The 27,942-nt window shown below is 44.5% G+C and overlaps 1 protein-coding gene across 2 annotated transcripts in view; it reads left to right on the forward strand.

The window, feature by feature from the left end:
• Nucleotides 1-5,644: 5,644 nt before the first annotated feature.
• The window catches only part of LOC140396830 (cysteine-rich motor neuron 1 protein-like), a 419,037-nt gene continuing 396,739 nt past the window's right edge, over nt 5,645-27,942 (forward strand). The window contains exon 1 of one of the 2 annotated variants that reach the window (XM_072485588.1): nt 5,645-6,336. In XM_072485588.1, the coding sequence (XP_072341689.1) occupies nt 6,006-6,336 (331 nt within the window). In that variant the 5' untranslated portion in view covers nt 5,645-6,005. The remainder of the gene's footprint in view (nt 6,337-27,942) is intronic. The other variant, XM_072485597.1, reaches the window with a different exon arrangement.

The following is a 27,942-nucleotide window of genomic DNA, read 5'->3' on the forward strand; positions in this document are numbered from 1 at the left end:
TCAGTTGATCAAACTTTTCCAATAAGAATCTGGTATATATAGGGTTGATGTGTGACTGAATACAGTACTGCCCACACAGTGATGTAAGAAAGCACATAACTCCAAGCTAGGGACAGTGTGGTGTTGGCCAGAGATGTGTTAAGACGTATGTGTTTAGATAACTCCTTACCTAGACTCCTTAGTATATAATAGTTGCAAGTAGTTAATAAAGGACATGCTGCTAACCAATACCATTATAAAAAGACCTGTGTCTCTAAATCAGTATCCAACTATTAGGCTTATAATCCAAGATAACACCTCAGTACACTGCAGAGAAAATGCTGCATTGTTGAAGGTGCAAGCATTTGAATAACATGTGAAGCCATTGTCCCATCTGTTTGTTCAGGTGGTAGACAACATCTTGAGATGCAATTTGAATATTTATTGACTTGGCCAACATTTGTCCCTTTACTTTGCTGTGTGAAAATTAACTGCCAAGTTTTGCCTCTGTAAGAATTTGTGAAGGGGAGCATTTTTGGAATGTCTTGTGATGGAATGCAATATTATGTTTTTTTTTAGTAGTTCAACACTCTGGGATAACGTTACGCACGTTCCTCAGAATGGGGATGAAGTTAAATATCCTGGGAGGGTAGAAATTTGCCATGGACAGCAATGCAAAATGGGTGATATTGGATCGGCTGGCTGTCATACACAACAGCTGATAGTCAAGATTCTGAACATCATATAATAGGTAGCCAATCTGATACCACCTATACTGTGCCACAGCCCGAGATGAATTTCTAACTCCACTGAAATATTGTATCAGCATAAATTCTCAAATAAATAGAAGCTCACCTGGTGGTGATAATAGATAATGATACAAGTAGCAAAATAAAATAGGTGATGTTTAACCTTAACATTATTGTGTAAGTTGCCAAGAGGTATGACTCATTCTTTATGCAATGCAACTGGTAAAGTCATGTCAAGGGGAAGCATTGTTTAAATGCCAGTCTGCAGGGGATGGTTACGGCTGAACTGCGATGTTAGTAATAAATGACTAGTTGAATTATCAAGCCAACTGTAACATTGTTTCCATATTATCTAGAATATAGAGGGTTCTCAAGGCATAGGATCTTACAAGATGTACATTTGAACTGGACAGTGCCTGTGGAAATGTTTCCGACAGTGATTGCCCCTCCTCGGAAGGTTCGGCCCATTATATGAATAGTGGGAAGGAAAGAAATATGGAGCACAAATGAAAGAAAAGCCCTAAACTTCTAATGGAATACAACAATGTCAAACTGTGCGCCCTGAGTGGGGAATGGAGAGGGGGGGGGGGATTATTTTCAGAAAAACAGAAAGCGATTGCATTGAATAATAATATGGAATAAGATGCTTTGAAATCAATTGCATTTAGGAGAGGAAAGCGCTGAATCCAAACCAACAAAGACTTTGCTTGTTCAGCCCCCTCAGGTCCTCTGGTGGAGAAAAATACCAAACAATATACTTACATTGGAGGCAGTCCTGAGAAGGTTCATCAGGTTGATCCCAGGTACGGAGGTGTTTTCTTTTGAGGCGAGGCTAAGCAGATTGGGCCTGTACTCATGGGAATTTAGAAGAATGAGAGATGACCTTATTGAGACATATTGGATTCTCAGGGGCTTGACAGGGTAGATGATGGAATGGATGTGTCCTCTTGTGGGAGAGTCTTGGACCAGAACATAATCTCAGATTAAGGAGTCATCTATTTGAGGCAAAGATGAGGAGGAATTTCTTATCTCAAAGGGTAGTGAATCTGTGAAATCTGTTACGGCAGAGAATTGTAGAGGCTGGGTCATTAAGTATGTCCAAGGCTGAGATAGACAGATTTTGAATCAGTAAGAGAATCAAGGGTTATAGGGATAAGGTGGAAAATGGAGTTGAGGATTATATCAGATCAGCCATGATCTCATTGAATGGCAGAGCAGACTCAATGAGCTGAATGGCCTACTTATGCTTCTATGTCATATGGTCTTATGATTTCAAATGCCTTGAGACATTGCCAACCAAGTGCATCCATAGACCATAGAATTTACAGTACAGAAGGAGGCCATTCAGCCCATCTAGTCTACAGCGACATCCGAAAGAGCACCTACCAAAGCCCATACCTCCATCCTATCCCCGCAACCTAGCAACCCCACTTAACTTTTGGCCATTATGGGGCAATTTAGCATGACCAATCCACCTAAGCCACACATCTTTGGACTGTGGAAGGAAACTAGAGCACCCGGAGGAAACCCACGTAGACACGGGGAGAATGTGCGGACTCCACACACAAAGTGACCCAAGCCAGGAATCGAACCTGGGTCCCTGGCGCTGTGAAGCCACAGTGCTAACCACTGTGCCACCATGCAGCCTGATCATCATAGATAAACCATCTCAACCCAACAAGTTGTCTTGAAATTCTTTTGCCTAATTAATTGTTGGCTTGGTCATGTATCAACATTATTACACATTGTCTATCATGCTGGTGATTAAGGAGTGTGCTGTCTGGAGTACTGATGGCCAGATGGAACACGCTGGCTACAGTATCAGATGCATCTGTTGGCTGAAGTTTATCATCATGCAACAGCATCTGAAGCTGACATTGACAGGCTTTGCAGGGATGGTGTTGACATCACCTGAGTTGGAGACCTACAAATGTGCACTACGGATGGTCCTTTTGTGGTATTTTCTTTTGAAAGAAATGGAAAGAATACTTCAACAGCTCATCATCCAACTGTCTCCTCCTTCAGATGTGTCCCCCAAGGCAATTTCCATGACAGCACCTGATACAAATATTTTGGGTTAAATCTTGATAGGAAGTTTCTAAGGTATGAAGCTGAGCAGCACTTTAGGCTGTTGAGGAATGCCAGCAGAATTCTCACAGCTGGTGAGAATGCAGTGATTGACTGCGGGCACAATCCCTTTGCTGGAGAATGCAAATTCAATAGTATTCAGAAAGATCTATGAAAGCAACGGAATCAGAGCTGAGTGCAGTGTCTAACAGAAGTTAGGAGTGGAGTGGCATTTGTTCAGTAGATTAAGATCTGTTCTGTACAAAAGATGAGCAAAGTGCCTTCACTTCAGGCAGGACAACAGTGATCAGATACTGACTTTCAAGCTGCTTGTACACACTCGGTAAGAATTTTCTTTCTTTCATGGGATGTGCCCATTCCTAATTGCCCTCTGAGGGCACATTGCTGTTTGTCTGGAGTCACATGTCGGCCAGACCAGGTAAGGATTAAAATTTCCTTTAATGAACCAGATGAGTTTTAAGAACAATGGCTTTCACGATCGTCATTAGACTTTTAATTCTGTATTTCTATGGAATTCAAATGGCACTACCTGCTGTGTTGGGATTTCAATCCCAGGTCTCCAGATTACGAGGCCAGTGACAATACCACTATGCCACCATCTCCTGTGGTATGATTTGAACATGTCCCCAGAACACGTTGGCTTCTGCAATATCAGCCCATTGCAAGTATGACCAAGCCACTATTTCCCCACAAACAATATCAATACCAACAATATGTGGCTTAAGTTCATCATATAGCAGCACTTAATTCTGGGTTTTATTGAGAAATATTTTCCACTTTTTAAGTTGCACAGTTTCTTTCTGATTTATGCCCAGGGACTAACAACCTAATGAGGATTGAAGTGTGACAGTCTGTCAGTTCCAGTCAACTCTGCTATCTGTCACATCACTCCAGATTTCTGTGATAGATTCATGATTTGGATTCTAGAGGAAAACACTCTAGATTGGTGGAAGTTACTCTCCAGGCGTCGATTGTGCAGATGATTTTACCCTATTGGCAGAAATGGCTGCCATTCCCCTTTCGGCCCTAGAATCATTCATGTAAGGATTTGAACCCTGGGTGCCTCAGTCAATTTAACAGCCCAGCCAGTGGGTGCTGAGTGTAGAGAGTGCAGCTGAGACTGCACAGTGCAAGAGCACTTTCCGTAAGTTGAAGAACTTCTTCTGTTGAAGAAGTCATGACAACGCACCCAGCAATGAGGCAGAATTGCACTGATGCACCACTGAGTAATGGGCCTGCATCTCCCATTTCCAGCAAGTACTCACTCTGAAAATGGACATCACAGAGCGGTGACAGACGAGCTATATTGGGCATATGAGGATAACGCAAGACATACACAAGCGTGACATACCTCGGCAGCAGATCTCCTGGGAGGAGCAGCTCCAAGCAAGACGGACAGAATAGCTGAATCTGCAACTCTCTTGCATACATCAGAGGCTTGGCCTGTCGGACAGAATACAAAGACAAACCTCTCCCACATGTCACAATTGCCAAAAGGTTTGAATCACATGGCTGGGCTGGAATGGTGACAGGGCAGATCCAGGGCGGCTCTTTGGGCAGCACGGTAGCACAAGTGGATGGCACTGTGGCTTCACAGCACCAGAGTCCCGTGTTCAATTCCCCGCTGGGCCACTGTCTGTGCGGAGTTTGCACGTTCTCCAGTGTCTGCGTGGGTTTCCTCCGGGTGCTCCGGTTTCCTCCCACAGTCCAAAGATGTGCAGGTTAGATGGATTGGCCATGGTAAATTGCCCTCAGTGACCAAAAAGGTTAGGAGGGGTTATTGGGTTACAGGGATAGGGTGGAAGTGAGGGTTTAAGTGGGTCGGTGCAGACTCGATGGGCCGAATGGCTTCCTTCTGCACTGTATGTAGGGTTCGCTGAACCTGTCACCTGATGCCCCAAGAAGCACCTGGGTGATCACAGCTGATATAAGGGCATCTTCTCCACTGTAAGGAGATCAGAGGTCCACCAGAGATGAAATCAAGCATTGCTCTGATGGAGCCCGTTACCATGATGGTGTGGAATTCATGATGTGGAGATGCCGGCGTTGGACTGGGGTGAGCACTGTACGAAGTCTTACAGCACCAGGTTAAAGTCCAACAGGTCCAACAGCAATCGCAGTTTCCTTTGTTACATTTGTTGTTCCAACCTTGTTGCCTCCTCTAACAGAATTCCACACAGTACGAAGTCTTACAACACCAGGTTAAAGTCCAACAGGTTTGTTTCGATGTCACTAGCTTTCGGAGCGCTGCTCCTTCCTCTTCATTCACCTGAGGAAGGAGCCGCGCTCCGAAAGCTAGTGACATCGAAACAAACCTGTTGGACTTTAACCTGGTGTTGTAAGACTTCGTACTGTGTGGAATTCTGTTAGAGGAGGCAACAAGGTTGGAACAACAAATGTAACAAAGGAAACTGCGATTGCTTGCAAACGATTTAATTCATGTTCATTACGATTTTCTGTAAGTGCTTTGGTCGCAACCTAACCCTGGTTATTCAGCCTGGAGCCTTTCTCGTTCAATGACTGCTCCTTTATCGGTGGGGGGGGGGGGGGGGGGGGTACAAAGATTGAGTGAAACCTTGGGTCAAACATAAACGAAAAGGAACAAAGTCGCCCTGCGGTTCGGCTACTTGGGTGTGATCCCTGTGCTGACAACAGGGCTTCAGTCTTAACCGGGGCTCAGCGACAAAAGCCACGACCTCCTTGCCTGCTGCCCGGGGCCAGGCGTGCGAGTGCGGGCAGGCGAGGGGCAGGGCAAAGGGGAGGGGGCGCTGCTGGGCAGGGTGCAGGCGGGTAGGCGGAGCTGTCAGTCAGAGCGCGTCATTGACTGAACTGGGCTCAATCATACAGAGAGAGCGGCAACCCGGGAGCAGGAGAGAGACATTCACACTCCAGCTTCACTCAATGCACAGCCCCTTAAAGCTGTGACCATTCTGACAGCGCCTTCAAAACAAGGAGCTTCAGAGTCAGGGGGGGAAGTGAGGGGAAATTTAAAAAAAGAGGAAAATTCCTCATGAGATTTTTAAAAATCGTTTATTGTGTTTCAAAGTGACTACACTGGGTTATTTTATTTTTAAGTGTCACTAAGGTTCTGGAGTTCAGATTTATTTGTTTTGGGAGGGAGAGGTTAAAGAAAGTTTATTGTTATTTTTTAGCAGTCTTACTTTCTCTCTCTCTGTCTTTGGGCTGGTCATGTTGAAGAAGCGGTGCGAGGGTGCCGGTCTGCTCGCGGTGTGCTTGCTGTGGTCCAGCTGCTGGGGACGGAGCCGGGACTGCCCGCCCTGCCGCCGCGAGAGGTGCGGGGAGCTGCCGGCTTGCCCCGCTGGCCGGCTGCTGGAGTCAGCCTGCGGCTGCTGCCCGGTGTGCGCCAGGCGCGAGGGGGAAGCTTGCGGCGAGCCGGGCTCCAAGTGTGATACGGGACTGTGGTGTGTGAGCAGCGAGAACCTGGCAGGCATCGAGGAAGGGGAGGACGGCGAGAGCAGCTCCGGACTTGACCGGGGACCCTCGACGGGGATTTGCAAAGGTGAGAAAGTTTCACACACATACACCGACACAAAAAAAATCAAGTTTGATTTCCCTCACACTTTTCTTTCTGGTGTTTTGTTTTGTTTTCTGCTTTGCAACTAACTTTCCACGAGGCAATAGTGCAGCCGAGCGAATGTTGCTGCTGCCTTTGGGGTGCTTTTTGATCCAAAATGTTGTGACTAAAAGCGGATTAAGATACCTGTTGATTGTCAGTTCGCTCGCCCGAGAACAAATTATATTGGTGTGGGATAACGCCGCCAAACGGTGCAAGCTGTTTTTTTTTCAAAAATTGCTCAGGAAATCTGTCCAGATTGAACTTCAAAGCCCCATATCAATGTACCTATGTTGAAAATAGTGAATGCGGATACCGGTCTAAATGGTGATGAATGATTGATAACTCATGAGTGAATGATGAGATGGTCGGGTCGGAAAGTTCGACAAACCAGCCAAAGCTTACTTGAAGGTAAAGTGGACTTGGTGTTTAGTGAGCTGCCTGTGAGTAACACTCAACAAGTAGCAGAGTGCGGTCAGTTCTTCACGTGCATTTATGTATATTTATTTACATTAAAAGTTGTGACCCGAATATAAACATCTTTTCCAGTCAAGTTAATGTGTTTTTTTTTTGGGGGGGGGGGGTGTTTCACAAATATTGTTTGCAATGATCATCTCAGCGTAAACATTTTGCAGTGTGGACGGCAGACACGTTTCAAAGTCGGATGAGTTGTGATTCAGATTTGGCTTCGCTGCAGAGACTGGGACCAGGCACCGCGTCCCAACTGAGGCAATCGTCATAGGTTAAAGCACAGCTTTCACCAGGTTAAAACACAAGAGCACCACACGATATAAATGTTGGTGTCGAAAGTTAACTCCTCCAGGGCATGAACAAAACACAACATATGAGAGCTTTTTTTTTGGGGGGGGGGGGGGGGGGGGGGGGAAGCGCGTTGGTAAGAGACGCTTCTCTGTCCTTCAGCTTGTCAACATTTATTGCGTACGCTAGCAGCTGGTAAACTGATTTTAAGCCCAAAACCTGCAGCCGTTCTAGAATATTCTGTGCGAAGAGGGCGATCAAAATAAACGGGGCAAGTCTTGATGCATCCCAAGTGTGCTCCGAACGAAGGAGCATTCTGTTTATTTGCCACATCCGCACTGTTGTGTCTTAACACTGGAAATATGCAGCAAGTATATTTTCAGATGTTTTAAGTTTTTTTTTAAACGAATGCTTCATGACTTTCAAAGAAGTTTGCATGTTCTTTTGAACGTTGTTATTGGAGAGTTACAAAAAAACTCCGTTTCCACAGCTGGTTCTTTTGTGAATATATTTGTGAGAGGAAAATCAGACTTTGGTGAAAACTGGGTATTAATAACTGCATGATTGTGGAAACTTCCGTTTATTTCGAGCACTGGACGAAAAAGTGGAATTCCATTGTATGGTTCGTAAAATATATATATTTTATGTTATTTTTCGAAGAATATGGACATTTCATCAGTCATTTGGATCTGCAGTTTTTTTTAAATGAATGCTGTGGCCACAAAGTGGAACTGATAAGTGTCAGTGGAATGAGTGAGTTGCATTGTGCTTCAGTGTGAATGAAAGTGGGGATGGCACTCAGTGCTGGCAAGGGACAGTTCTTCTCTGGGGTGCATAACTCCTGATGCGACCTTCAGTGATTGGGCCATAATCTGCTGTTGACGGGCATCTAACCAGGTCTGCCATTAGTTGGACTTGTTTTCAAACTTTTTTTTAACCTGGCAACTTGCTGAAAGTGAGAGCTGGGAAGGGAGCACAGGCAGGGAGATGGGCTGCCTGGAGTTCCTGAGTGAAAAAAGCAGACACCCATGTCTATCTCCTTCACCAATCGGATGTAAGGATTAAACAACAAGCTCTCAGTAAGTGAAAAGGAAATGTAAATTAGACTGAGTGAATTCAATTTCAAATCGGCTACATAAAGAGAAATAGAGCTGAGAAAGAAAGGTTGGATAAAAAGGCAGAAAGGAAGTTTAGAAAACTTTAAAATTTGCATTAAAACATCTCTAACCAAAATTCATTACTTGAAGGAATGAAATTCCGCAATAGAACAAACAAAGAACAAAGAAATGTACAGCACAGGAACAGGCCCTTCGGCCCTCCAAGCCCGTGCCGACCATGCTGCCCGACTAAACTACAATCTTCTACACTTCCTGGGTCCGTATCCCTCTATTCCTATCCTATTCATGTATTTGTCAAGATGCCCCTTAAATGTCACTATCGTCCCTGCTTCCGCCACCTCCTCTGGTAGCGAGTTCCAGGCACCCACTACCCTCTGCGTAAAAAACTTGCCTTGTACATCTACTCTAAACCTTGCCCCTCTCACCTTAAACCTATGCCCCCTAGTAATTGACCCCTCTACCCTGGGGAAAAGCCTCTGACTATCCACTCTGTCTATGCCCCTCATAATTTTGTATACCTCTATCAGGTCTCCCCTCAACCTCCTTCATTCCAGTGAGAACAAACCGAGTTTATTCAACCGCTCCTCATAGCTAATGCCCTCCATACCAGGCAACATTCTGGTAAATCTCTTCTGCACCCTCTCTAAAGCCTCCACATCCTTCTGGTAGTGTGGCGACCAGAATTGAACACTATACTCCAAGTGTGGCCTAACTAAGGTTCTATACAGCTGCAACATGACTTGCCAATTCTTATACTCAATGCCCCGGCCAATGAAGGCAAGCATGCCGTATGCCTTCTTGACTACCTTCTCCACCTGTGTTGCCCCTTTCAATGACCTGTGGACCTGTACTCCTAGATCTCTTTGACTTTCAATACTCTTGAGGGTTCTACCATTCACCGTATATTCCCTACCTGCATTAGACCTTCCAAAATGCATTACCTCACATTTGTCCGGATTAAACTCCATCTGCCATCTCTCCGCCCAAGTCTCCAAACAATCTAAATCCTGCTGTATCCTCCGACAGTCCTCATCGCTATCCGCAATTCCACCAACCTTTGTGTCGTCTGCAAACTTACTAATCAGACCAGTTACATTTTCCTCCAAATCATTTATATATACTACAAAGAGCAAAGGTCCCAGCACTGATCCCTGTGGAACACCACTGGTCACAGCCCTCCAATTAGAAAAGCATCCTTCCATTGCTACTCTCTGCCTTCTATGGCCTAGCCAGTTCTGTATCCACCTTGCCAGCTCACCCCTGATCCCGTGTGACTTCACCTTTTGTACTAGTCTACCATGAGGGACCTTGTCAAAGGCCTTACTGAAGTCCATATAGACAACATCCACTGCCCTACCTGCATCAATCATCTTAGTGACCTCCTCGAAAAACTCTATCAAGTTAGTGAGACACGACCTTCCCTTCACAAAACCGTGCTGCCTCTCATTAATACGTCCATTTGCTTCCAAATGGGAGTAGATCCTGTCTCGAAGAATTCTCTCCAGTAATTTCCCTGCCACTGAAGTAAGGCTCACCGGCCTGTAGTTCCCGGGATTATCCTTGCTACCCTTCTTAAACAGAGGAACAACATTGGCTATTCTCCAGTCCTCCGGGACATCCCCTGAAGACAGCGAGGATCCAAAGATTTCTGTCAAGGCCTCAGCAATTTCCTCTCCAGCCTCCTTCAGTATTCTGGGGTAGATCCCATCAGGCCCTGGGGACTTATCTACCTCAATATTTTTTAAGACACCCAACACCTCTTTTTGGATCTCAATGTGACCCAGGCTATCTACACACCCTTCTCCAGACTCAACATCTACCAATTTCTTCTCTTTGGTGAATACTGATGCAAAGTATTCATTTAGTACCTCGCCCATTTCCTCTGGCTCCACACATAGATTCCCTTGCCTATCCTTCAGTGGGCCAACCCTTTCCCTGGCTACCCTTTTGCTTTTTATGTACGTGTAAAAAGCCTTGGGATTTTCCTTAACCCTATTTGCCAATGACTTTTCGTGACCCCTTCTAGCCCTCCTGACTCCTTGCTTAAGTTCCTTCCTACTTTCCTTATATTCCACGCAGGCTTCGTCTGTTCCCAGCCTTTTAGCCCTGACAAATGCCTCCTTTTTCTTTTTGACGAGGCCTACAATATCTCTCGTTACCCGAAAATTGCCGTATTTATCCTTCTTCCTCACAGGAACATGCCGGTCCTGAATTCCTTTCAACTGACACTTGAAAGCCTCCCACATGTCAGATGTTGATTTGCCCTCAAACATCCGCCCCCAATCTATGTTCTTCAGTTCCCGCCTAATATTGTTATAATTAGCCTTCCCCCAATTTAGCACATTCATCCTAGGACCACTCTTATCCTTGTCCACCAGTACTTTAAAACTTACTGAATTGTGGTCACTGTTACCGAAATGCTCCCCTACTGAAACATCTACCACCTGGCTGGGCTCATTCCCCAATACCAGGTCCAGTACCGCCCCTTCCCTAGTTGGACTGTCTACATATTGTTTTAAGAAGCCTTCCTGGATGCTCCTTACAAACTCCGCCCCGTCTAAGCCCCTGGCACTAAGTGAGTCCCAGTCAATATTGGGGAAGTTGAAGTCTCCCATCACCACAACCCTGTTGTTTTTACTCTTTTCCAAAATCTGTCTACCTATCTGCTCCTCTATCTCCCGCTGGCTGTTGGGAGGCCTGTAGTAAACCCCCAACATTGTGCTGCACCCTTCTTATTCCTGATCTCTACCCATATAGCCTCACTGCCCTCTGAGGTGTCCTCTCGCAGTACAGCTGTGATATTCTCCCGAACCAGTAGCGCAACTCCGCCTCCCCTTTTACATCCCCCTCTATCCCGCCTGAAACATCTAAATCCTGGAACGTTTTGCTGCCAATCCTGCCCTTCCCTCAACCAGGTCTCTGTAATGGCAACAACATCATAGTTCCAAGTACTAATCCAAGCTCTAAGTTCATCTGCCTTACCCGTAATACTTCTTGCATTAAAACATACGCATTTCAGGCCACCAGACCCGCTGTGTTCAGCAACTTCTCCCTGTCTGCTCTGCCTCAGAGCCACACTGTCCCTATTCCCTAGTTCTCCCTCAATGCTCTCACCTTCTGACCTATTGCTCCCGTGCCCACCCCCCTGCCATACTAGTTTAAACCCTCCCGTGTGACACTAGCAAACTTCGCGGCCAGGATATTTATGCCTCTCCGGTTTAGATGCAACCCGTCCTTCTTATACAGGTCACACCTGCCCCGGAAGAGCTCCCAATGGTCCAGATAATGCAAACCCTCCCTCCTACACCAGCTGTTTAGCCACGTGTTTAGCTGCTCTATCTTCCTATTTCTAGCCTCACTGGCACGTGGCACAGGGAGTAATCCCGAGATTACAACCCTCGAGGTCCTGTCTTTTAACTTTCTGCCTAGCTCCCTGAACTCCTGCTGCAGGACCTCTTGCCCCTTCCTGCCTATGTCGTTAGTACCAATATGTACAACGACCTCTGCCTGTTTGCCCTCCCCCTTCAGGATGCCCTCTACCCGTTCGGAGACATCCTGGACCCTGGCACCAGGGAGGCAACATACCATCCTGGAGTCTCTTTCACGTCCACAGAAGCGCCTATCTGTGCCCCTGACTATAGAGTCCCCGATTACTATTACTCTTCTGCGCTTTGACCCTTCTGAACATCAGAGCCAGCCGTGGTGCCACTGCTCTAGCTGCTGCTGTTTTCCCCTGATAGGCTATCCCCCCCGACAGTATCCAAAGGGGTATATCTGTTCAAGAGGGGGACAACCACAGGGGATTCCTGCACTGACTGCCTGCCCTTTCTGGTGGTCACCCATTTCTCTGCCTGCACCTTGGGTGTGACCACATCTACATAACTGCGATCTATGACGCTTTCCGCCACCTGCATGCTCCTAAGTGCATCCAATTGTCGCTCCAACCGAACCATGCGGTCTGTGAGGAGCTCCAGTTGGGTGCACTTTCTGCAGATGAAGCCATCCGGGACGCTGGAAGCCTCCCGGACCTGCCACATCTCACAGTCAGAGCATAGCACCCCTCTAACTGACATTGCGTCAATTAATTAAAATTAAAATTTAAATTAAAAAAAAATTTTTTTTTGGAATATTTTTTTTTTTTTATTTCAAAGTTACTGTTGACTATCTGTTTCCTAGCACTAGATTTCTAATAGAACTGCGAAAGCTAAATATAGTACTCTCTGATCTCTGGCTTAGATATCCCTCTAAATTATAATTAAGTAATTATGTTTAATTAGTTACCAATGCTCAGTTTTTTTTAATTTAGTGTAGAATCCCAACCAGCCACTCAGGCCACAGCTTTTCTGTGATTTCACTTCAGTTTCCCCCCCGACACACACACAATTTGAAAAAGGTACAAAAGTAAAAATGCGTAAAAATCACTTACTTACCTTCTTCGTGTTAATAATAAAATATGGTACTTACCTCACACCAATGGGTTTTATTATTAGGTTAGAGGAGGAGGGCGGGTGGGAGACACTACATGTGTAGTGTCTCGGGTTTCCTCTCCACCAGAATTTATTGGTGAGGGTCTTCCCAGAGGTCCGCGGGTCGAACTTCCTGTTCCCGCCTTAAATACTAAAATATTTTTAAAAAACAGAAAAGAGGGACCGAAAACGGGACCAGTTAAGTGTTTTTAAAGCACAGACTTACCTCCCAGCAATCACTTCCGCACTGCCCCCGCTGAAATTGACAAACCAGCTCCTCCTCTCCCGCCGAAATCGACTGGCCTGCCCCTGCAAAGACAAGTGTTTTTAAAGCACAGACTTACCTCCCAGCAATCACTTCCGCACTGCCCCCGCTGAAATTGACAAACCAGCTCCTCCTCTCCCGCCGAAATATAAAGAGAAATAGAGCTGAGAAAGAAAGGTTGGATAAAAAGGCAGAAAGGAAGTTTAGAAAACTTTAAAATTTGCATTAAAAAATCTCTAACCAAAATTCATTACTTGAAGGAATGAAATTCCGCAATATAAAGAGAAATAGAGCTGAGAAAGAAAGGTTGGATAAAAAGGCAGAAAGGAAGTTTAGAAAATTTTAAAATTTGCATTAAAAAATCTCTAACCAAAATTCACTACTTGAAGGAATGAAATTCCGCTATATGAAACCAAATTGCTGCGGATGCTGGAATCAGAAACTTTGACAAAGAGTCATCCAGATTCAAAACGTTGAGCTCCATTCTCGCTCCATGGATGCGGTGAGATTTGTTGAGATTGTCCTGCATTTCTGTTCTTGTTTGAAATTCCACAATAATTGATTTTCAGTGCCAGAGAGATTGACTCTTAATAATTAACACTTATCATTTCCATTAAAAAGATACTTGCACTTGGAATGACAAGATTTAACTTTCTGTGCCAAGTTTTCTGTTCATAACTCGTGGAAATACACCAACTTCATGATCTTGGATGTGATTATATTCCATTTCTACAAAGCGAATGATAAACATGTAGGAGGTCTTGTGACACGGTGGGTAGCATCCCTGTCCCACCCCAGCACTTGATGTCCAAGTAAGATGTGTTCATGACAGGGCAAGTATTAACTGGCAAATCTTCCAAAACACGCCAATGGCAGGCAGTAAGAAAAGGAGAGACTCCTGGTCAGCCATTTGATGGATGGAGCATTGGGGCCTTTACCATCCGTATCCATAGCTCCAGGCTATGAGATGCAAATAAGTTATGGAGCTACAGATAATGCATCTTTTTACAGAAAATTTTGGGGGACTGGTTGGTTCAGTTGTCTGGAAGGCTGACGTGGGTCAGATTGGCGCCAACATTATGGCTGGAGATTTAGGATATGCCACCTTGGCCGACCTGTGGTGGAGATCGTGGGTCAAACTTCCGTTCAGGCTGAAAACTCAAGAAAAAGAAGAATGGCAAATGCCTCACCTTAACAACTTTTTGATTTCAGAATTTAACTGTGCATCAACTCTGCACCTGAAATTACTGTTCAGTCTATGCACAAATAACCCATCAGAATCACAGAATTCCTAAAGTGTAAAAGGAGGCCATTCGGCCCATGGGGTCTGCACTGACCCACTGAAAGAGCACCACAGCCAAGGCCCACTTCCCCCACCCTAACCCCGCCTAACCTTTGGACACAAAGGGACAATATAGCATGGCCAATCCAGCTAACTTGCACATCTTTGGACATGCAAAATCTGGTGCAGTATTAATTTGATTCTAGGGGTAGTTTTGAGTATTGCATAACATCTGTTACCATTTTTGAGTTTTTATTTCTGTAAAATACTTTTCCATTATCTAGATATGCAAATTTTAAATTGATGCTCAAATACAGTACTAAGTGAGTGCTACACTGTCAGGGGTGCTGATTTTCAGATGAGATGTTAAGCTAACACCTGTTTTGTCAGGAAGAGAAAAGGAAGGAGAGCAAAAACCGAAAACTGCAGGCCATTCGACCTGACATCAGATATTGAGAGGATAGTTGGCATCCAATTATTAAGGAAGTAGTAGCAGGCCAGTTAAATTTAGGAAAGGGAAATAATTGTTGACAAAGGTAATACGTTTTTGAGGATGTAATTAAGAGCATGGATAAAAGGGAACATGTGGATGTAGTAGGTTTGGATTTTTAGCAAGCATTTGGTAAGAGGCCACATGAAAGATTATTGAACAAGATTAGGGCTCATGAGGTTTGGGGCTGTTATACCAGCAGGCTTAGGAAATTGGTTAAGAAACAAAATATGAGAATAGGAATAAATGAATCATTTTCATGTCGGTAGGATGTTACGGGTGAGGTGCTGCAGGCATCATTGGGGAGGCTATTTATAATCTACATTACTGACTCAGATGATGCTGCCAAATGGAATGTGTCCAGGTTTACTAATGATACAAAACTAGGTGGCACAGTGGTTAGCATTGCTGCCTCACAGCGCTAGAGATCCGAGTTCAATTCCAGCCTTGGGTGACTGTATGGAGCTTGCACATTCTGCATGGGTTTCCTCTGGGTGCTCCAGTTTCCCCTCTCAGTCCAAAGGTATGCCGGTTAGGTAAATTGGTCATACTAAATTTCCCCTTGGGGTGGGCTTGCAGCAATAGGATGGGGGGTTGCTCCTAAGTGGGGTGGTCTTTGAAAGGTTTGGTGCAGACTTGATGAGCCGTATGGCCCCCTTCAGCACTGGAGGGATTCTATGATACAGAATCTTGTTGAGTGGGCAAGAATATAGAGAATTGAGTGAAATGTGGGTTTATTCACTTTGGTAAGAAGAATAGGAAAAAAAACTTTCAACTTGTGAGAAATTCTTAAATGTTGATGTTTAGTGGGATTTGGGTATCCTTGCATTAGAAACACAAACTTTTTACATGCAGGTATAGTAAGCATTTAGGGAAATGAATCGTACACTGGCCTTTATTGCAAAGAGATTTGGTAGGGGCTGGTTTAGCACAGGGCTAAAGAGCTGGCTTTTAAAGCAGACCAAGGCAGGCGCGCAGCGCGGTTCAATTCCTGTACCAGTCTCCTCGAACAGGCGCAGCTTGTGGCAACTAGGGGCTTTTCACAGTAATTTCATTTGAAGCCTACTTGTGACAATAAGCGATTTTCATTTCATTTTTCATTTTCAAGTAAGTCTTGCTGCAATTGCACAGAACTTTGGCGAGACTGCACCTGAATACTGTGCACGCTTTTAGCCTTTACAACTAAGAATATACTAACAAAGGTTCACCAGATTGATTGCAGGGATGTTGTCCCATTGGGGAGATATTTAGCAGAACGGGTCTATACTCTATGGCAGTGACTTTCAAACTTTTTTCCGGGGACCCATTTTTACCAACCGGCGACCCACGCCGGCCAACCGTTGCGACCCACCATTTTTTCTTACAATGTTTGTTGCTGACAAAATGGAGGAATCGCAATCACGCCCAAAGCACGTGACGTTGATGTTCGGGGGGGCGTGACCTGCTCTTTGCCACCCTTCAGGCAGGTACATTACATGAAATTAAAAAAAAAAAAATCTCCTGCATCTCTGTGCAAATTCGCGCGTAACAGCTGGCTTTTAACAATGCCGGCTGCGAGCGGCATTCAAAATGATGGCTGCGACCGTATAAAAAAAATGCGGGCACACTGTGCACGCTCATTGGTGCACATGTGCAGAACCACAGAGGTGCTGCTCATGTGCACCGATGAACGGGTATGCATGCACAATGCGCCCGCAGTTTTTTATATGGTCGCGGCCGTTATTTTGAAGGCTGCTCACAGCCGGCATTGTTAAAAGCCGGCTGTTGTGCGCGAATTTGCGCAATCGGGAGCGCCACAACGGACAGCTCCGCGGCCCTCCCGACACCCGCCTGCGACCCACCCGTGGGTCACGACCCCGACTTTGAAAATGCCTGCTCTTTGGAGTTGAAGAATGAGATGTGATCTAATTGAAATAGATGACATTCTGAGGGGGCTGGACAGAGCTGATGATTTTTTTTATCCTTGCTTGGGATGTGAACATCACTGGCAAGCCAGCATTTTTTGATGAAGGGAATGAATGTTTAAGGTAGCGGATGGGGCGCCAATCTAGTGGCTTGCTTTCTCCTGGATGGTGTCACATTTAAGTGTTGTTGGAGCCACGCTCATCCAGGAAAGTGGTGAATATTCCGTCATATTTCTGACTTGTGCATTGTACAGTAGATGGTGGACAGGCTTAAGGGAGATAGGAGGTGAGTTACTTGCTGTTGAATTTCAAGCCTCTGACCTGCTCTTGTAGCCACCATATTTATACAACTAGTCCAGTTCAGTTTCTGATCACTGGTAACTACCAGGTGAGGGATTCAGTGATGGCAAATGCCATTGAATGTCAAGGAAGATGGTTAGAATCTCTCTTGATGGGGATGATGATTGCCTGACACTTGGTGTGAATTTTACTTGCCACTTAACTGTCCAGGTTTTGCTGTCTATGGAATGGGCTGCTTCAGTTGGTGAAAGGATGTTTCCTATTGACTGGAGAAACTGGAAGAGGGCTCAGGCTCAAGAGGTCAGCTATTTAACATTGACATGAGATTTCTCCACCTCCTGAGGGTCGTGAATTCTTTACTCCAAAGGACGATGGATACTGAGTCCTTTAGAATATTCAAGGATGAGATCATTTACATTTTTGAAGATATTGGAATTGCATGAAAAAGTGAGGTTGAGGTTCATCCATGATCTTATTAAATGGTGGAACATACTTGAGGGGCCATATGCCCATCTCCTATTCCTAATGTTCTCATTGTCAGACAGATGTTAAAGATCACACGGCACTATTTTGAAGTAGAGAAGGGATGTTCGCCCCTGTGTTCTGATAAATATTTATCTCTAAACAGATCAGCAATTATTCTCACATTGTTGATTGGGGATAATGATTTGTATGAATTAGACCCACAGTTTATATGTTATATAGTACTGACTACACTTCAAAAGTGCTTTATAGACTACAAAATGCTTTAGGTATCCTAAGGTCATGCAATGCTCGATACAATTGCAAGTCTTTTTCTATTTAATAGGTATACCAGTTAATGTTACTGCCATAAAATGAACAAACTTCTCATGTTGGTCAACAAATCTGCCTTTTCATTAGGTTATAAATCAAGATTGTGTAGGTAAGCATAGATCTGGTTATCTCGTTGTACATTCTTTCGAGTATATACCAGCAGAATTTTGACAAGAGGAATGTTCATAACATGATAGTTCTCCCTGAAGCCAGACATTCTTCAGTTCATCCACATCATCCCTTAATGTATTTTACTCACCTTTTTACAGAAAGTCAATAAGATTTCCAGGTGTCGAGTTCAACTATTTCCAAAGTATTTTTAAGGCATGTCTGAAGGATTCCCTGTGATTTGTGATTTGACCCATCTTGCAATGACCTTCATCATTGCTATCTTATTTGTTTCTGACTTCAAATATTTTGGGGTTTAAATCTCAAAAGAGCAATGAAACAAATTGCACTTGATGAAGGAAAAAATTTCAGTCAGTCTGAAGAGACCCTGAGATCACCGTCCAGACTATGCTTTAAGATGAGAGCTCAGAGCAGTGATTGCTCGCTAGTAGTAATTAACAGAAAGAAATTGCATTTAAAATCGCCCATTTGGTGTACCTGCCTCTGGCTGTACCGGTATATGAAGTTTCTCTCGGGAAGTGTGTGGATGGGGATGGACACCAGACTTGAGGACAATGCATTGATGATCTGGCTGACCATGTTACAAGAGAAAAAATGGGGAATATTACAGTTCTCAAGATAAAGTATGTGAATTGACACAACTGGATTAGTGAGGTATAGTAGAATTATACAGCACAGAAGGCGATTGATCATGTGCTGCATCTTTAAATGAGTTATCCATTTAGCCCGATTCCCTGTTCTTTCCCCACAATCCTGCATAGCTTTCCTTTTAGTTCAATTTATAGGGAGAAAAAAAGATACCATAAATCTGTTTTAATGGGAATGCCTAAACAAAAGTAGCTCCAAGATGTCTCACCAAGCTGGGATGAATCCAACATAAATAAAGGATGTTACATATCAATCAGTAGAATTTATCTCAAATCTAACTTGAGATAGGCTGATTATGCACTGGATGTTTATTACAAGCTCACTGAAATGCTGGTTCCATGGCCTTATAAATAATCCTCAGTTTTGTCTTTATAAAAGAGTAACTATAGCTCAACTCATACAGGTAAAATAGAACAATATTTGGGGGATTAGAATACAGTTGTGATGTTTTTATTCTGTACTTTATTACTGGACTAATAGGAAGTCGATATGAAGCAAACTGGGAATGAGCTATCTTTTCAAGACACTTGTTGCTGCACTGTCTGTGGTGATACGCGTGGAAGCAATATCATGGATGGTGTGCGGCCTCCAACCTGTAGCTCGCGGTGCAGCCACACCATGCCGTCTCAAGACCATGCTCATGTGACCAGGCACTCACATATAAGTGGAGACACATATGGCCATCACCAGATGGTTGTCGCAGATGGCAGGAAGACATACAGGTGAACAGTCATGCTAGGTGTAGTTCCAGAGGAGTTCAAATAAACTCCCATGATAACTTGCTCTGTAACAGATCGCTATCTTACCATGGGCGATTCAGTAAAGATTCTGGTTTGGACAAGTCAAGATGTTTGGTGGATTCCTTCGCAAGGCAGAGAAGACCAAACACAACATGGTACCACGAGTGCTGAAGATTTAAAGATAACGACTGCAGTGAGGACATTAGGCAATTGGCTGACAGACTGATCTGGTAAACTGTAGCCTGAGGTGACTCAACGTGCTTGAAGATGCTGAAGCTCGAGATAGATGGACTGAGAGCCCCCCACCAGCTTCAGATATCCAGTAATGTAGATGAAAACTGGCAGCTGTTCAAGCAGCAGTTCAAAATCTCTGTTTCGGCCCTAGACCTACAGGCCCAGCCTGATGAAAGGCGAATCGCATTGCTGCTAACGGTGGCAGGTCCACAAGCGATTGAACTGTGAACTCTTTTGTGTTCGATAGTGAGGAGGATCGCAAGAAATATGAGGAAGTCATGAGGCACTTTGATAAACGTTGTTCCCGTAAAAAGAATGACACGTTTGAGCGATACATAGAACATAGAACATAGAACGATACAGCGCAGTACAGGCCCTTCGGCCCACGAAGTTGCACCGAAACAAAAGCCATCTAACCTACACTATGCCATTATCATCCATATGTTTATCCAATAAACTTTTAAATGCCCTCAGTGTTGGCGAGTTCACTACTGTTGCAGGTAGGGCATTCCACGGCCTCACTACTCTTTGCGTAAAGAACCTACCTCTGACCTCTGTCCTATATCTATTACCCCTCAGTTTAAAGCTATGTCCCCTCGTGCCAGCCATTTCCATCCGTGGGAGAAGGCTCTCACTGTCCACCCTATCTAACCCCCTGATCATTTTGTATGCCTCTATTAAGTCTCCTCTTAACCTTCTTCTCTCCAACGAAAACAGCCTCAAGTCCATCAGCCTTTCCTCATAAGATTTTCCATCCATACAACATCCTGGTAAATCTCCTCTGCACCCGCTCCAAAGCCTCCACGTCCTTCCTATAATGCGGTGACCAGAACTGTACGCAATACATGTTCCGTATGCTTACCCCAAAAACTGGTGAATCATTTGACAGTTTTGTCACTGACTTGAGGCTGAAGGCCCAGTCATGTAACTTCAGCAGCCTGAAATCTTTGTTGATCCGCGACCAAATTGTCTTTGGTGTAGCTAATGATAAGCTCCGGGAAAGGTTATTGCGAGAAGAAGATTTGGTGCTGGAACAGGCAGTAAAGATTTGTCAGGCGAGCGAGATAGCTGCACAGAGATTAGGTACATTCTACTCTCAAACATTTGGGGTCAACTCAGAAGCTGAAGCCAGCGCCATTAGTGTTGTGATGCACGTCATGAAGAAACATGGTCTCAGTACGGGCAGCCATTTTAAGCTACCGACAGGAGCCACTGCAGTTTTCTTCTGCCAAAAGTGTGGCAATTGTGATGCCCCCTGGCATTGTCCTGCTCCAAGTGCGGCTGTATTCAGCATTTTGTAAAACAATGTTTTGCGCGTTCTACAATGAACCATGCAAGATCAGTGAATGCAGTTGTTGGATAAATACCGAAGAACAGTTTTTCATCGATCTCATTGCGGCGAAGAACTAGAAGAGTCCAAACAAGAATGATGAAAACAAAATCTTAACGGAGACTGAAGCTAGTAAGAACTCTCCGGAAACTTTTAAATCGAGATTGAAATCGATGTGGTGATACTGAACAATTCTCTATTATGATGCGACTTTGACTCTCAAACAAAAGTCAACCTCCTTAGTCAATCTGCTTTGCAAAAGCTGAATGTGCAGCAGAAAGCCGCTGATCGGCCAGGGCTGCCAGTGAACTTCAGAACAAAGACAATGGAGACCTTTGGTGTCTGCGAACTGATGCTATCTGTGGCAGACATGAGGTACACACTACTGTTTCATATTGCAGACATGGACATTGACTCCATCCTAGGAGCAGATTCATGTGAATCCCTGAAGTTTGAATCCCTGAAGTTAGTCGAGAGACTGTGTCCCAGAGGATGGCTGGTCACCTGAATACTTCAGATCCCTACAAGATATTACAGTGTGCACGGTTTATGAGGATTCAGAAGAAACCCAGGTGGAGGACGACAAATCAGACAAAGAGACGAAACAGCCAGCGAGCATTACACATCTCTGCTGGACAGTCTTCAAGAAAGTGCATAGGCTCAGTGACATGATACGGGAGCATGAAGTATTAAAGCATCTGCAAGATGTGAAGGTTAAATGGACAAAGCTTCACTCTGGAGTTTATGTTCGAGGCTAATGAGTATTTCACAAAAGTATATCAGTTGGACTCATGGCCGCTTGAATCATTCTTCGTCGAACCACAAATCATAGGTTGCACAGATTGCAAGATCGACTGGAGGGAGGGAAAAAATGTAACGATGAGAACAATTCAAACGAAACCAAAGCACAAATGTCGAAGCACTTGCAGAACAGCGATGAAAACTGTATAAAATGAATCATTCTTTAACTTCTTCGGTCCCACTGAAGTTCCACAGCGTGGAATGTTAAGCCAATGTTCGGCGGCCAAACTCAAGGCTGAATTTGAACTTGGCGCCCTACTGTGTGATTCCGTATGCAATGTTATATTTTACAGTAGAAATCACTGCAGATGATGCTGATTCTGATGATGACTACTACGAATATCTGCTCGAAGATTTTGATGATGATGCAGAAAATGATGGCATGGAAGATGAGACAGATGAAGACCAGTATGAACTCCTTGCACATCTCTTGCCCAGCAGCGCAGACATGCTCAATGAAAAGACTCAAGAAGTGCTATTCCGGTGGTCTCGAACGAAAAATGAGGTGGTCATGGGGGACCCTCAGACCGCACTGGATGCTGAGAAGAATGGGAGCTCGGAGATGGCGCACTTAAAAATTGAAGCTGCTGATACCATGGAGGATCAGCCACTGACTGAGCCAGAAATGGAAGAAATCATCCCGATATTGGAGAAACTGGCCTCAGAGGTACGTGGTGACTCATTCCAGGTCTTCGAAATGCTTTCTGTAATTCATTCCCAAATCATCGACAGAACTGATGATGACTGAGAAGACATCAATGACGACTGCGATGACAGCAACTTGGGTGTTGCAGTAGTAGGCAACTTTGAGACTGACCCAGAGGAAGAGCTGATGACAATCTCAATATGCAGCTCCACAGATCATGCACACATTTTTGAGTTTGACCAATATGACCTAATATCATGATCATCACGACTAGAGAGCATCAAAGTCTTGAGTGATGAAGAGCAAGTGAGTGATGCTCCAGTGAGCCAAGAAGGGGCAGCACCTGTTGCGCCAGTTCCAACCTTGATCCAGGGACCGAGGCGCTCCAACATGTCAGTGTGGGCGTGGTCACTTCGGACAGCATGGTAACACAAGTGGATAGCACTGTGGCTTCACAGCGCCAGGGTCCCAGGTTTGATTCCCCGCTGGGTCACTGTCTGTGCGGAGTCTGCACGTTCTCCCGTGTCTGTGTGGGTTTCCTCCGGGTGCTCCGATTTCCTCCCACAGTCCAAAGACGAGCAGGTTAGGTGGATTGGCCGTGCCAAATTGCTCTTAGTGTCCAAAAAGGTTAGGAGGGGTTATTGGGTTAGGGGGGTCGGGTGGAAGTGAGAGCTTAAGTGGGTCGGTGCAGACTCGATGGGCCGAATGGCCTCCTTCTGCACTGTATGTTCTATATTCTACCTGATAATGACGCGATGGCCTCTCGAGGGTCCGCCTGAAACTCTGCAGATCTCTGAGCACATAGTAAAACCCAGCACCACATCAGAGGCTGCCAGGCCATTACACTAAAGCAAGAAACACAAGAAACTACATCATTGTGTTCTCAAAAGAAAGATGCGAAGACCTAGAGAGCTAGCTCATCTCACTAACAAACCAGCAACGGAAACAACAAGAAGCAGCAAACAGCCTCATGCCAGGAAGTGAAAAAGAGAGGCTGGTGACACAAGTGTGGCAGTCATGGACACAGGCCTTCCAAAGGCACAGAATAAAGAGGAAGAGAAACAAGAGGCCGGCACATAAACCAGTCTTTGACGAGGCTGGCAATAGCTCGAAGATCAGAGGTGATCCCGTGTGGGAGGCACAATGACCTGTGCAAAAGAGATGGACACTGGCCAGGCATATCATGTTTATGGACACCCTATAAAACAAATATCATGACTGTATAAAGTTAAAAGATTAATGTTGCTTATAAACAAATCTTTATGTTTTATGAGGAAGGGGGATGTGGTGATATGCCAGTAAGCAATATCATAGATGGATGGTGTGCGAGCTCCAACCTGTTATGGGGCAGTGCAGACACACCATGCGTTCTCAAGACCATGGTTAACCCAAGAGCAGGTGGGCTGCCTGATGCCTACCCCACCACTGGTAAAATACAAGTGGAGCAGGGGGTGGCAACCATGGTTCCAATAACATGGCACCCAATTTTATACCCCCCCCCCCTCATCTCAGCAAGGTCCTGTTTTCTTGTGGAGAGTGGGTAATAGTGTCAAATTCCACCTATAATGTACTTTCACACCATAGAATTTGTAACAGCAGTCATGCTTTGCTGTTTACACACATCACATTGTCCTGAAGCAGATTCAAGTTTCTGATTATCTGTGTGCTGAGTTCTTGGTTTTGCTAGTGAGATGAAGATTCCGAGCTTATCACTGTGTGCTCATCTCCCCACTGTAACCCCACATGTAGCCGTGTTTTTAACTGGTACATTAGTAATTCTATGTTTTTAATGTAAAATAAACATCTTCGACTGAAATGCAGCCAGTCTTAAGAGATGAATGTTCAGTTAAATAAGCAACATCTGTATATTTGGAACAGAAAAGGGACAAAGTATGGGATCTGGCCAGAATAAGTAGATCCGCTTACAATGCTCTTACCTTGGATACACTTATCCTGGAAATGTTATACATGGGGTACTAAATTCAGTTTATATTTGGTACATTGGAATTAAATGTGCCAGGTTCCTTTTCAATGAAGAATCCGTACTGTAGTACGACTCCTACTTAAATCTTTGTTTCTTACGGGGATAAGGAGCAGTGAGTTCTTTTGGCTCTGATGCTCACCACATAAAATTTCCTCTTTTTTCCTGCGGTGAGCTATTTTCTGAATGATTTGAAATAACTGGAACCGCAAGATTTTTTTTTCTCGTATATTCCAGGGTTGTGGTACCTCCTGATAAACATGCTTCAAGACTTTTGGGTGGCAAGACAGGAAGGCTGCCAAGGAGGACATAGAGATCAACGGCAAAGGAAAAAGCAATAAATACCAGGGATAAACATTTTATGACAGAAATATTGCTTACTGGAGTTTTGCAGCCACCAAAGCTTTTGTCTCTGTCGCAACCTTAATTTGCCAAATTATTTTCCCCTCACTTGCAATTGTACTTTGATTTGGTTTATGAATCAGGAACAATTTGGAAGCCCAAAGGAGCCTATGTCAGTAACTATCCATGATCTAATTCTCTCCAGATTTTAATAATAGGAGTCTTGTCTGGTTGGGAATGTCAATTTATTTGGTTAAATTTCAGTCCTGTGTGCATATTTCACTGTCATTGTGCATTGTGCAGGCTAGTTTAAACGTTGTTGATTGAGCTTTTCTTTGGACTCTCAGATTTTGTTTTCACCATTTTACAAATAGTCGAACTAAATGGCTGCAGATACGTAATCTGAACACTTTTCTCTGTTAACCCTCTCTGACACAACAGATAGGTTTGAGGTAATTCATTAATAATTGAATAGGCTTTAGGTTTACATTTAGGAATAACAAGCATGTTAATATCACTGCAGTAAAATGCTCGGCTGCAGGATGCTGGTTACCAGACTCTAGATTTTAACAATGCTGTATGAGGCAATACCTGAATTATTCCCATTTCTTTTAGCATACGGTCAAATTGAGGTTCGTACACTGCCAGCTCTTTTTCAGGTTTGTTTGTCATCATTTGTTTAACTGCTGATTTAATTTGTTGCGGTATTTCTCACGTGTAAATCTCTAATAGATTGTACTTAAATGTCACTAATAGATTGTAGTTAAAAGTTATGACAATCCACAAATGCCGTTGGATTCCAAAGCCAATATATGGCTGCTCTCATAGAACATAACAGCACAGTACAGGCCCTTCGGCCCTCGATGTTGCGCCGACCTGTGAAACCACTCTAAAGCCCATCTACACTATTCCCTTATCGTCCATGTCTATCCAATGACCATTTGAATGCCCTTAGTGTTGGCGAGTCCACTACTGTTGCAGGCAGGGCATTCCACGCCCTTACTCTCTGAGTAAAGAACCTACCTCTGACATCTGTCCTATATCTATCTCCCCTCAATTTAAAGCTATGTCCCCTCGTGCTAGACATCACCATCCGAGGAAAAAGGCTCTCACTGTCCACCCTATCCAATCCTCTGATCATCTTGTATGCCTCAATTAAGTCACCTCGTAACCTTCTCTCTAACGAAAACAGCCTCAAGTCCCTCAACCTTTCCTCATAAGATCTTCCCTCCACACCAGGCAACATTCTGGTAAATCTCCTCTGCACCCTTTCCAATGCTTCCACATCCTTCCTATAATGCGGCAACCAGTGTTGCACGCAATACTCCAAATGCGGCCGCACCAGACTTTTGTACAGCTGCAACATGACCTCATGGCTCCGAAACTCAATCCCTCTACCAATAAAAGCTAACATACCGTACGACTTCTTAACAACACTCTCAACCTGGGTGGCAACTTTCAGGGATCTATGTACATGGACACCGAGATCTCTCTGCTCATCCACACTACCAATAATCGTACCATTAGCCCAGTACTCTGTCTTCCTGTTATTCCTTCCAAAATGAATCACCTCACACTTTTCTGCATTAACCTCCATTTGCCGCCTCTCAGCCCAGCACTGCAGCTTATCTATGTCCCTCTGTAACTTGTCACATCCTTCCGCACTGTCCACAACTCCACCGACTTTAGTGTCATCTGCAAATTTATTCACCCATCCTTCTCCGCCCTCCTCCAGGTCATTTATAAAAATGACAAACAGCAGTGGCCCCAAAACAGATCATTGTGGTACATCACTAGTAACTGGACTCCAGTCTGAACATTTCCCATCAATCACCACCCTTTTTATCTTCTTCCAGCTAGCCAATTTCTGATCCAAACTGCTAAATCACCCTGAATCCCATGCCTCTGTATTTTCTGCAGTAGCCTACCGTGGGGAACCTTATCAAACGCTTTACTGAAATCCATATACACCACATCAACTGCTTTACCCTCATCCACCTGTTTGGTCACCTTCTCAAAGAACTCAACAAGGTTTGTGAGGCACGACCTACCCTTCACAAAACCGTGTTGACTATCTCGAATCAAATTATTTCTTTCCAGATGATTATACATCCTATCTCGTATAAACCTTTCCAAGACTTTGACCACAACAGAAGTAAGGCTCACTGGTCTATAATTTCCGGGGTTGTCTCCAGTCCCATTCTTGAACAAGGGGACAACATTTTCTATCCTCCAGTCTTGCACTATTCCTGTAGACAAAGATGACTTAAAGATCAAAGCCAAAGGCTCAGCAATCTCCTCCCTAGCTTCCCAGAGAATCCTAGGATAAATCCCATCCGGCCCAGGGGACTTACCTATTTTCACACTTTCCAGAATTGCTAACACCTCCTCCTTATGAACCTCAAGCCCTTCTAGTCTAGTAGCCTGAATCTCAGTATTCTCCTCGACAACATTGTCCTTTTCCTGTGTGAATACTGACAAAAAATATTCATTTAGCACCTCTCCTATCTCCTCGGACTCCACGCACAACTTCCCACTACTGTCCTTGACTGGCCCTACTCTTCCACTAGTCATTCGTTTATTCCTGACATATCTATAGAAAGCTTTAGGGTTATCCTTGATCCTACCTGCCAAAGACATCTCATGTCCCCTCCTGGCTCCTCTTAGCTCTCTCTTTAGGTCCTTCCTAGCTAACTTGTAACTCTTGAGCGCCCTAACTGAACCTTCATGTCTCATCCTTACATAAGCCTCCTTCTTACTCTTGACAAGTGTTTCGACTGCTTTAGTAAAGCACGGTTCCCTTGCTCGACCACTTCCTCCCTGCCTTACAGGTACATACTTATCAAGGACACGCAGTAGCTGTTCCTCGAACAAGCTCCACATTTCCATTGTTCCCATCCCCTGCAGTTTTCCATTCCATCCACTGCATCTTAAGTCTTGCCTCATCGCATCATAATTGCCTTTCCCCCAGATATAACTCTTGCCCTGCGGTATATATCTATCCCTTTCCATTACTAAAGTAAACGTAATCGAATTGTGGTCACTATCACCAAAGTGCTCACCTACCTCCAAATCTAACACCTGTCCTGGTTCATTACCCAGTTGGCCTATCTACATACTGTGTCAGGAAACCCTCCTGCACACATTGGACAAAAACGGATCCATCTAAAGTACACAAACTATAGCGTTCCCAGTCAATATTTGGAAAGTTAACGTCCTCCATAACAACTACCCTGTTGCTTTTGCTCCTATCCAGAATCATCTTTGCAATCCTTTCCTCTACATCTCTGGAACTTTTCAGAGGCCTATAGAACACCCCCAA

This window comes from Scyliorhinus torazame, chromosome 2 (assembly GCF_047496885.1).
Source record: "Scyliorhinus torazame isolate Kashiwa2021f chromosome 2, sScyTor2.1, whole genome shotgun sequence".
Lineage (NCBI taxonomy): Eukaryota > Metazoa > Chordata > Chondrichthyes > Carcharhiniformes > Scyliorhinidae > Scyliorhinus > Scyliorhinus torazame.